This window comes from Vigna umbellata, chromosome 11 (assembly GCF_029865625.1).
Source record: "Vigna umbellata cultivar VRB3 chromosome 11, Vumbellata_1.0, whole genome shotgun sequence".
NCBI classification, from domain to species: domain Eukaryota; kingdom Viridiplantae; phylum Streptophyta; class Magnoliopsida; order Fabales; family Fabaceae; genus Vigna; species Vigna umbellata.
The window spans coordinates 24,720,973-24,733,500 of record NC_142175.1 but is presented as its reverse complement, the minus strand read 5'-3'; the positions used below and the strand labels follow the sequence as shown (position 1 = coordinate 24,733,500).

Here is a 12,528-nt window from a genome sequence, read left to right as displayed (position 1 = left end):
TTGAGGAAGTTCCGAGTACTGTTATGTGCTGTATGTTCAGTTTTAAATTTCTGAACAGCTTCTGTAAATTACTGTGCGTGCTGTTTTATTTTTGGAGCAGCTGTTATTTATATTAAGACTGCACTGTATTTTCTATAAATGTGATTAGTTCTGATTAATGGTAATTACTATTTATTGGGATGTTACATTTGATATTTTTAAAATACAATTATTTTAATTATTGTTTCTTAATTTCTTTATTTATATATCTTTATATATAATATCAAAATTTAATATATCATGTCAGTAAATCAATTAGCTTATATATTATGCGATTTTACTGAAAATTGGATTTAAATTCAAATAAACAATTACCAAAATCTTGAAGTTAGAGATTACAAGTATTTGTTGATGGGATTGTTCATTTAACTTAACTAAATTCAACTTAAGCTGAGTTTAGTTGACTAAATTACTGTCCGTTGCAATGATTCTGAAAAAACAATTTTTAAAGTATTTTGTAACATTTCTTAAACTTTACTTAAAATTGTATTAATTTAACTTTCATAATTGACGAGTCTTCATTGGGAGTCTAAGCAACTTTTCATGCAAGAACTGCCATATACAAAACACCAAAGACTAGACAGATTAGTGTCTTTCCTCTTCGTCTTGAAAGATTTAAGGAAATTGGTAACATGAAAAATCTTACATAAACTAAAATTTAGCTAACTTCAAGTTCAAATCCCATACAATACAACATTAACAATAGTAATGATGACAATAATACAACATAAGTTATGCTTACATAGTAAACAGCAGCTTCTCAATGTTAGCAGCCTTTCCAACAGTGCCTTACCTCTTGGATCGGAATTTTCTATGCATGTATCTTTGCTTCTTGACATTTGGTTGGCAAAAGGCATGGTTTTGTTCAGACTCTCATGGATTCTTCATCTGCTATCTCACAAAAAATAAGGTACACAGATTCATGGTCCTCTTCAATATCAGAAATATTGAGTGATATCTCTCTCAGGATTTAAGTGCATGCTATCATACCATTTGGCTGAAATTGTTACGACAAAGTTACACAATGTCCTAGGAGTTCCTATCACTTTCCTATAGATTAATATACCAAGTAGGATACAAGCCTGCTGCTGTTCAATGGTGGCTGTTAATTGATTGATTATCCTCTTGGATATGACAGCAAGGTCTTTCTGGTTCCCCTCTTGTCCATAAAATCTTGAGCTCACCTCTCTTTTTTCCCAATGACAAAAAGGTGCCTGCATTTATGATTCCAGAATAAGGTTACAGAAAAATTACCAGATCTTATGATGAAGTAACGAAATGTCTACCGAAGACAAAAATATGTCATTGCAGTCTGTCACAATTCAATTCTCAGTAAAATCATCGTTACTTCTTTGTCCAATTTGTATATAAAATTTTGCACTAAAATCATATGAACAAGAAAGCTCGGAGAAGTTAAAAAATGGACTTTTAACTTAACTCAACAATACAAAACCGGCTTGTAAGGTGAAGTTTGCATCCACTTATATACTATGAAATCACCTTATTTATAGTTGATGTGAGATTTCCAACAGAAGTTAACTACATGGAACACGGGATGTCATAGAAAGTCCCAAGCCCGGATAAAGGAAGAAGGTTGTTTGATAGGCCTTTTGCAAACTCAAATTATGACATAATTCCTTTTTCACTTAGTTTGGGACTCAAAAATTGAAGTGATACTAATTAGCATAAATTAAGCAAAGGAACTTCAAAAGCTAATAGAATAGGTTGAAGTGTAACACCAAGGAGCCGTTTTTGTGGATGGAGAGGGAAGTATGAAATGTAAAAGATTACAGACCAACATGCCATCATTGAATCTTGTACTTTACATTTAAAGGAGTCTGATGACTGTACTTACCAAGTGTAAATGGAACTATATAAAGTAAAGCTGGCTGACCATGCCCATCCATCAAGTTCAAAGCCACATACGTGATGAGGAGACCTGCAGATCAAAATTTAAGGTATGATGAAAAAAGCAAACAGTCACTTCCACATTTGAAACTAAGAATATGCAGAAGAAGCAAGCAAACAGATTCATTGTGGAAATCTTAAGGTAGCTAAAGTGTCGTATCATAGCTTCCTTATAATTCCAATTAGTAAATTGAAAACATATTAGATTGAGGCACACTGCATGCATAGGCCTAGTAATGCACTATAATATGCAATTGACTCGGACCCACATTCATCACTCTAAGAAAACACTCCTACACAAAAACAAAGTCATCACTATCAAGAATAAAGTAGAGATAAACCTCTTCTTTAAACCCTTTCACCTATTACGCTACCAACCAAATTCCACAGACATGCAGTTTGCAACTTGTCATTTTGTTTTCCAACAGAGAGCCAAAAGTTTTGTAAGTGTCACCATTAAAATTTCGAATGAACTCTTCTTTTGTTAAGTTGATGCACTTAGAATGTTAAGCAATTTTAACCAGTTACCTAAAGTTTTACATGGTTAATTACATTATTATAATACTATCAAAGAGTAGCCAAGTATATTATAATATCAGCAGAATCTTGCATTACAGTTAAAAGGTCAAAATAGTTTCACATTTCATTTGGAAAACAATTCCCAGAGAAAACATTCTATACCTAAACCATAAGCAGTCATTGCCCACAAGAAGTATCCGGCACGAAGGTTCTTCTTTGCCAACCAATCATACCTGTAACATTAGTTATCATCAATGGAATAAGTACCTGAAATTGTTACATAATAAAAGACCACTCTCCTTTCCATATATCGAAATCATTTTTGCAAAGGGAAATAATGTGCATTCTACCACAAAAAGGAATTCAGTAAAAGATGAGTAGGAGAGGTGTGTATAGTATGATCAACATAAGAATTCCATTTCAACCTTAGTGAAAATGCCACTATAAGTCCTGGTAAGATTATGTCCCCAAATCCAATGATACTATAACCACCCCAAGGGTCAAATAGACGAGGTATCTTGAGAAGCATGGGAATGCCATCTTCTCCACTCTTATCACCACGAGCTACCTGTATAGAGAAAAGTTGTATTAATTTGAAGGGAAAACAAAATCACAAATGAAGCCAAAATCAAGCTTTGCAAAGAATGGTGAAGAGAGAGCTTTCTTTGAAGACTGACCACTATCATCACACTCTCATGGAACCACCATTTAGAGACAAACACCCAGAAGATGTCATATAGGAATGCACAACTGAGAAGAACAGTCCCAACCTGATACAGAAAAAAGGTATGAAGGTATTTTTCTTCATAATTAAAGTTCAGTAGGATCCAGCAAAGCTATCTCTTCAAAATGCCCCATTTATGACTCTTAATCTTAAACTAAGAGTATCACAAACAAGTAAATAAGGAGATAATACCTTTCAAGCATTTTAAGAACCAAAAACAGTGGGAAGAAAACAGCAACAATGCATCATTACCTTTAGATTTGGTATGCGAACAATCTGAAGAACTGTAATTATCAATGTGATACCCTGAATGATAGGTGGTAGACAAAGATAAGTAAATGTGCTAAATAAACATTAATGAGACTCTTCATTTATAAATGCTTACAATCCTAAATGGCAGAACTTCAATTTCTATCCAAAACTATATTGAATGGGAACAAGTATTATCAAGAGAAATAATTTTCTAACATAAGAAAGGAAAAAACATTGTCGTCACACAAAAATAAAAATCATGGAATTGGAAACTAGTAGCAAGCAGAGACATATCCAGAAATGTATCAAAGGGGGTGAGTTTTTTCATCCAGTTATTTAAATATTTTTCTTGCTTTAAATAAATAATGAGGTTTGAAAAAATATTTACTATTAATATCTAGTGTAAGCCTATAGGATCCAGAAAGAAATTAAGCAACTATCAGTTCAACATCCTATATATATATATGTTAAAGGGTACTGAAAGAGTGGGTGACGTCCACACCTCTCCCCCTCCTGTATCCGTTCCTGATAGCAGGTATATACAAAAAACAATCTCTGACCATGGTGCACTTTGATGACTAATGACAGCTAAATTTCATATATAAAATGCAGAGATTAGGAAATTGATATTGTTCTTCCATCTTTTTCATTGACCAATATCAAAAGAATGCCCACCTTGATACTTAGTTCATGACTCCATGTTAGCAAATAGTGTTAATGTAATAAATTGTTATTATTGGATCCATATCATAAATTAACCAAACAAAACAATACAATTCAAAAGACAAATGCGGTATCCTACACTTATTGTTTTAGTCACAGCTGCAGCCAATGTACTGGATTTCATGCTAGTTTAGGAATATTTTCAGTTTTATACTAGTGATGTTCCAATGTCAGAAAACAATATCTAAGAAATGCAACAAGCGATTTTTTATGATTGTATCATAATTTTCTTTATTTTAACAATTAATCAGAAATGGCAATCAGTTCAGTCCAAAACACTGGAAATGTAAAGAAAAAATTTCACTAGGAGAAGAAATTAAAGTAAATAAATCCTTTTGATAAGCAAAAAGTGACAAAACTATTCTTACAAGGATATCTTGACCAATCCAAGCCCATGATGCACGGCGACAAACCGCCCAAACCACAGCAAACACTATGCAGAATGGAGTAACAGCAAGTGTCAGATATGAGACAGCTCCAAAGAATGGTATCTTCACAAATGTCTGGGCAGGTTGGCGAAACCATCTAAAACTATAGGCATTTTAACTGTCAATTCCATACCATAACTAAATAATGTAATAGAATGAAAATGAACCATGTTCTCTACAGCCACAAGCTTTAAGCTAAGCTAATTTCTTTTTCAGACAAAATTGATTTATGATAATGTTGTCACTAAAAGAAAGCCGAAAATCCTTGCCAATGCAAAAATTACATAAAATACATCTTTGAGCAATGTTCTTAGTCAGAGCTGTACGTCTGTCTTGCTACATTTGGTTATGAAAATCAGTTCCATACCACTTCAACGCTAATACTTTTCAGGAAATAGGTATACGGAAAAAGACTTGCTGGCTAAGTCAATCTATTCTTACTCTTATTTGCCACCATTTATATAAACAATAATCAAACCAATTAATAACAATTTAACAACACAAATACGGTATGCTCCACGACATGATCTTTTGGGCCATAACATCTGTAGTTATGTCCTCTTTCTGATTACTAGAAGTACAATATATATATAACCCAACAGGTCAGTCACAAATTCATAACAAAAGAAAATCAGTAGATTAGTTATCCTGTCCTACTTTCATCCAACCACCTTCCTTTGTGTATAAAAGACTTACCATGATAATAGGGCCACCAAACAAGTTTGCAGTCCCTGAAAGCACATGAAGAATACAAAGATTTAGCTTGTTTGACAGCTAAACAATCATGCTGTTATTGCAGTACCGTACTTTAACTTCAAGTAATAACTAAAGCAAAAAAGTACAAAAATTCACGAGTGAAAAAATATTTTAGTTCTAGTCTACATAACAAAAATAATAATGACCACCAATCTAAGGGAATTCATAATTAACTGTACATCATATTGTGTAGTTATAAATGTTATATGACTCATTTAGGACTGAATATAATCACAACCAGGGACACCTTTTTGTCTCAGCTTGAAGATCTAGGATTTGACTTGATCATAGTAGCCTTAGAAATTTGGATTGCAAAGGTAAATAAATAACTCAAACAACTATTTTCATCCCTGATCCATCTTTTACAAGTCGCGATTCGTTTGCATCCAACGATGACAAGTTTGAAAGCTTGAATTCAAGCACACAAAGGTAGAAGTGAATGTTGGGATATTGAGTTCCTAAACGACATTGTCCATGAGATTGGAGAAAGAAGCTAGAAGTTAATTGTCCAGTCATACCAAAATAAATTTCAGGACATGAAATATCAAACCCACTTTTCCCATATTAGCTTAAAGGAGCAAATAGATTGAAGCCTTAGCATTCAAGTGCAGTACCTTTCATACCTACATATTAACAGGTCCCTAGCAGGAGGAAAATGATTGCAATGAAATATGCCTCTACAGCTGAACTCAATTGTTTGAATTAATAAGTTGAGCTCGAGAGCTAATGGGTTCTGTATGATCTGTTAGTCATATCTAACTCCGTTAGAATATGAGCCTTAAGCATAAGGTAGACAATGCTTAATCATTTCTCATAAACTAGCTTACTAAATATCTTTTCCATTATAGAAAAGAGCATTCTCCCACTTGTGTTCCTTTTAATTTGAGTTCAGAATCCCTTTCTTTTGCTTTCACGATAGAAAGATATTTGTCACTAAAAGTTCAGCAGAAGTGATCCCCCACTTACAATCTAAGATATGGAAGCTTCCTTAAAGAAGATGCAAAATAATTATAACAAAATCATGGAAATATGGTCCACCAGTATAGTGATTATAATCTAGATCAGAGGAAAGAATACTCAGATAAACAAAAACTAGGCCAGGAACAAGAAAAACGCACCTCTACCCCACCAATGCAAAACAGAACCACCAGAACTTCAACGAACCAGAATGACATTAATTTATACAGCATAACCAAGAAACATGAAGCAATCACGACGAATAAGATTGCGGCTATGGTACTAATTTCCACATAACCACTGGAACCAACATTTTCTGTATTAGTATAGTCATCTGAAGCATCCTGCAGGTATATAAGTTTAACCATATATTAGTAACTAGATCAATGAATTTCCAAATATGAGGGAAACAATTTGTTATAAAGGGGGAAAACATGCTGACATTAAAAGAGAATAAAGTCCTGTTTTATATAGCCTCCTTGACAGGTAGCAAATAAAGCAAAAGCTTTATTGTTTTAATGTGCTTGTCTTTTCTGCACTTTTTTGTTTGGCTCTATTTGGCTTAGAAGGATCTTATCCTCCACATCTTAGTATTCCTGTTTTTTTCACTATTGAGACATAGTAAAGTTGGCACAAAATGGAACTAGGTAACCTTTAAAAGCTTCTCTTGCTCAATAGCTGCTTCTCTAGCACTCCAGGCAGACCAATATGAAGCACATAAAATGGTACCGACAGCCATAAGCCACAAAAACACTTCCGCAACATCAACCAATGGACGCAATGGAGAGTATAACTGTATGGACACTAGAGACCAGGAATTGTACATGTAGCAGTGCAAATGATATCAAGTAAGACACATCACCAGATAAGGTATAAAATAGAAAGTGATCATTTCAATAGCTAAATTGCCCTTTGCCAAAAGAAAAGCTGTAACTAGTTACATAATAAGAAACATCTCACAGAAAGTTAATCATACCATTGGAGTTATTTTTAATATGCCTTTCCAAAGTCAATCCAGCATCTTGGGGAAGCATGACAGCAGGTATTCCTATATCAACATCAGTTTCATTTTCTTCACAAACCATCTTGAAAAGTTCTGCACAGCAAGAAAATACAATAGTTCATCAAAACAACCACAAAATAATACTTTTATATTTATAAAAGAAATATTGACTTCAACTGCTCATTGCAACTTTCTTTTTATACTCTCATAACTAATAATGAACAAAACTTTTTAACATCTAAGCAACTGATGTTCCCAAGATCACCTCTGATTAAAATCACTAATGGACAAGTAAGAAACAAAAATACGCTATATGATCTCAAAAAGCATTGAAAAGAAAATGCAAACACCTGTACGGTAGTTTATAATGAGGATGGCTGAAGCACCAGCTTCATCAGCAATATTCGCCTTTGTAGTAAAACTGCATTTACCTCGGTGCACCAAAATTATCTCACTGGTGAGCTAATGGTGGAAAGTAATACAAAATACAAATTAGTAAATATATAAAAATAGAGCTTTCAATCTGAACAGTTATGCTTCACATGCAAGTAAAGTTGCATTTTGCAGGATCTACAACTTAATAATTAATTCCAATACCTTATTCTTAGGCTTTGTACAACAATCAGGAGGATCAGCCATGACAACTCTGGTAAGATTGGCACGTTTTTCTTTTGATTCCAACGTAGGGCCAAATCTTGCACCAACACCAGCATACTCATTTTTTTCCACACCATCAATCCAAGTAGGGACTTTTACCTAGACAAAAAAAGAAAGCAACTTAATAAAAGCTGCTGAAAAAATGCATATATATATATATATGTATGTATGTGTATATATATGTATGTATGTGTATATATATGTATGTATGTGTATATATATGTATGTATGTGTATATATATGTATGTATGTGTATATATATGTATGTATGTGTATATATATGTATGTATGTGTTTATATATGTATGTATGTATGTATACATGTATGTATGTATGTATGTATACATGTATGTATGTATGTATGTATACATGTATGTATGTATGTATACATGTATGTATGTATGTATACATGTATGTATATATGCCAATACATAATCCAAGAAAATAGAAATAGGTTGCATAGCAGTTGCTAGAATCTAAAAGCTAAAAGATTTTTCAGAATCAGTTCGTTCTTAGTCCAATATTAAAATATAGCTCCCAATCTCCTGGCTACCATCAAATTTGTTTCTTAGTTATATTTTGGGAACACTCAAATAACCATTAGCCTAACCAACAAAGAAGGTCAATAAAAAAAAGGCACTGAATTGCAGAAATTTTACAGTACAAAAGCTCTTGAAGAAGAGCATAGACAAACTAAGGTCAAAAACAACACCCCCTGCATCAAGCTCATGTGTGAAGATGCAAGTTTGCAAGACAACAATCATATGAAGAAAAAAAAACGATAAATAAAGCCATACATATCAAATAAAAGATGTTAGTGTATTACACAAAAATTAGCAATTCTCAATCTCTCCCACATAGCAAACTTAGATCTCTACTGGAAAAGCCAGAAACCCACCACCTATGAGATGTTTACGAGGCAAAAAAATAACTACTACAGTACCCAACTAAGCACTGTGGCAAGGAATCTAAAAAAGGAAACTCAAAAACTAAACACGCAACCTCCAAAACTTAAGCAAACGTTGAGCAAACACCAAAGCACCATTGAAGGAACAGATCATCTTTCCACGACAAAAACTCAAACCAAATACCAAACATACATATATTTCTGAATTTCTAAATTAATCCCACCCAACTCTCCAATTTTCATTTCCCCAAAAACAAAAGGGTTTCCCATGTTTCCAAACCCTTCTGTATAACTTTCCCACTAAGCAAGCATCAAGGCCAAGAACAAAAGTTGAAAACCGCCGAGAATGACATTCCGAACCAATTTTACAATTCATGAGAAGAAAACGAGAAAGGATAAAAATTGGTACCAAAACAAAGTTGTTGTCACAACCAGGCCTTATGGGGGCAACATCATCATGGTGAACTATGTCCCCACCCAAAACCAAAGTGACTGAAAGCAGGAGCACGTACACCACACTATGAACAGCTCCAACTGAAACCATGCTGAGAGCTAAGACTCGTGATGCAAAATTCAGAGAGAAACAACAGGGGTATCAATGAGAGCTAAAAAATTGTTTTTTTTTTTCTGCTTTTCAGATAGAAAATGAGGAACAGACAGAGGAAATGGAGAAGAATCAGTGGAGGTGGGAAAGAAGAGAGAGAAGAAAAGGGTAGTAGATTTTATTCATTATTATCAGTTTGTTTTCTTAATTTCTGTTTTGTCGTTTGTGGAAACTAAGAAAGAAAGAAAAAACTAAAAAAAGTGCGTGGAACTGTTGAACTAGAACTTGCTTGCCATGTTGATTGTTCTAGAGCTGAGTGTGACCACCATGGCCATGTTCTGTGTTGTGATTCGGTCGCGTTTTTACCTCTGACACTGTAGTAGATTATGTTATTGTCTAGTTAAAAAATTTAAATTTAATTAAATTGAATTGATCTTCATTTGAATTTATGCTGTGTTCGCATTAACCGAATTTATTGTTCATGCGAATTACGCGAAGAATTGAAGCTTACGTTGTGTTCGTATGAGAGGATTGGCGAGGAAAATCGAAGACGGATTTGCGGGATTTATCCAGTTTTGGTCACCCACGGAAGTGAGAAGATTTGCACTGATTTTTAGTGAAATGTCGTGTGTGTCCCGGACCTTTTTATTAAATTCCACATAAGTGAATCTGCATAAAACCAATTCCATAACACAGTGGACCAGATAACCGATTACATGGTGAAGGGTAACCGATTACATGGTGAAGGGTAACCGATTACATGGTGAAGGGATATATATTAAACAAATAGAAAACAGTCAAGTTTGCTTTACCACTGTGCATACACGAGAATGCTTAGGTTGGCGTGGGGGCATGGCCACTGAAATATTCCTGAGCTACGGATAGCTGATGATACGGTGCTTCATACAGGCATTCAACAGGAAAGATTCCTGCATCCACACACAGTGAAAGTGCAGTAAGGATAAGTGCCATTGACCCGTTGGTGGGAATTCATATGTGGTTGGTTGTGGGTAGTTGATGTTATTTATTGAGTGGTAAGAAGCTTACTAAATTGGTTGCTAGTGTTGTAAGGTGTGTGCGAAGAGAGAGTGCTCTGTTGTGTAAGCTCAGACGAGGAAGAGAAGAAGGTTTTGCTGAGACGAAGAAGAGAAAGTGGTTAGGTTAGTAACATACCAAAATCGTATATCCAAGCACATATTGTTGGTTTTGATTTGTAGGGTTGTAGAGGAGGAGGAAGAAGGACGTTGTGCATGTTGATGGCGTGAACAAGCAAAGGATTGAAGAAGAAGATGAATCTGCGTGTCTGAGAGCCGAAGAAGACGATGATGAACAGTGCAGGACAAGGCTCGCGTAATCGGTTACAACAGACGTAATCGGTTACAGCGTTTTGAAGAATTTGCTGCACATCTGTAATCGGTTACCGCAATCTTGTAACCGGTTACAGGGGTAAGTGTAATCGATTAGGCGGTTGTTGGGTTGAAGAAGGACCTCCGGAGCAGTTGCAAGCGTTGGACCACGGTTGTTGTTGGACGGCACTGTGGAGGAGACGATTGACCGGAGTGGAGAGGTATGGTAGGGGTGAGTGGTTGTGAGTGCTGAAGAGAAGCATTGGAATCGTTGTGGTTAGTAGGCAATGACACGATTTGGGTGGAGGCTGTTATGGAGGACGTCGTCAGCGTGGCGGAGGCCATCTGAGAGATAAGAAGCTGGAGAAGGAAGCAACAATGATATTGATAACAACGGTGGACAAGCAAGCATATGGAATGCGGATGAGCAGTGAAACATATGTTGTCCATGCAGAGGAGTGGATGGTGGTGGGTGAAAGATCATGGTCCTTGTTCTGACAGTGCGTTTGTGATGCAGGTGTTGACTGGTTGGAGGCATTGTGATCCCGGTGGACGTAGGTGCGTGAAGGAGGTCGAGATTGCGAAGTTGCTGAACCGGTGTGGGAGCTACGAAAGGTGAAGGAGGTGATTCAACAGCATCAATTTGTATCATTTACCGTAGTAGTAGTAGGTATTGAATGAAATGAATTGGTGTTTTGTTGTTATTTGTTCAAAATCAAACCAAAGTGTCATGACTTGGATAGTTTAAGTATGAGTTATTAAGCAATTTTTATTGATTTGGTAGGAAACTAATTGGTTTTATAGACTTCCATTACTAGAAAAGAGGTGGTTGTGTGGTTTGTGAAAGTGGGCGAGTGTGGTGCATCAGTAGACCAAAGTGGTAAAGGTTAATGTAACATTGAAAGTTATATTCAGTGTTGTGCAAGCATTGAAAATTGGGGCTGTTATCTAATAAACACATATCATTATATTTGTAGGTTTCAATGCAAGGTCGTGTGATATTACAACTTGCTACTTAATTGTGGTTGTTTGATTAATGTTCATCATTATCACATGCGTGACAAATAAATTGATATCACTTCGTATTAAATTATATTACAATTTAATTCTACATTTTAAAATACATTCATTTTACTACATTATAACTTTTATAATTTTTAAACATTAATTTTAACAATTATTCATAATTTTTTTCTCTTTATAAACATTTCTACAATTAAATATAACATTACAAAATAACATTTTATAATACTTTTATAAGTAGGGGCAATTTGGTAATCTATATTTTCTACCAATTAAACTAATTTTTAAAATCTATCGCATCAATCAAATCCTACACTAATTCTCACAAACTTTCCTTCCAAATCCACTCAAAACAACAACAAAAAATTACCCTCAAATCCACTCAAATCCATTCAAATCATCTTCCCCAAATCATCTCCCTCAAATACTCCCAAAAGAACACACCCTTAGAGAAAACTAACTCATTATACTTTTGAAAATTCATATAAATTTAAAAGGGGTGTCAAAAATATAGTACAATTTTAATAAAACCTGAAAGTTCATTTGAATGTTCAAACATATGTTTCATTACATTTTAAATGGTTGATTCAATATCAGAAAAAGCTCTTTTTAAGTTTGACTAATCTAGTGAGTTTGATGTCATACAATTGACACACTAGTAAAAAAAAGCTATTTTAACGCGCTATATACGCCTCGGTTTTACTGAAACCGAAGCGTATAAAAGCGCGGTGGCAATTTTGTAA

At 34.7% G+C, this 12,528-nt stretch overlaps 1 protein-coding gene across 1 annotated transcript; it reads right to left on the bottom strand.

Moving 5' to 3' along the window:
- Positions 1-667: 667 nt before the first annotated feature.
- Positions 668-9,595, bottom strand: SPPL4 (SIGNAL PEPTIDE PEPTIDASE-LIKE 4). The gene is made up of 14 exons (XM_047313415.2): positions 9,282-9,595; positions 7,907-8,065; positions 7,660-7,771; positions 7,283-7,402; positions 6,959-7,110; positions 6,468-6,650; positions 5,290-5,324; positions 4,534-4,696; positions 3,443-3,496; positions 3,144-3,236; positions 2,892-3,034; positions 2,629-2,699; positions 1,895-1,978; positions 668-1,253 (listed from the first exon to the last, which is right to left on the bottom strand). Exons 1-14 carry the CDS (start codon positions 9,414-9,416, stop codon positions 1,132-1,134), a joined length of 1,626 nt encoding a protein of 541 aa, XP_047169371.1. The 5' UTR covers positions 9,417-9,595; the 3' UTR covers positions 668-1,131.
- Positions 9,596-12,528: the final 2,933 nt, after the last annotated feature.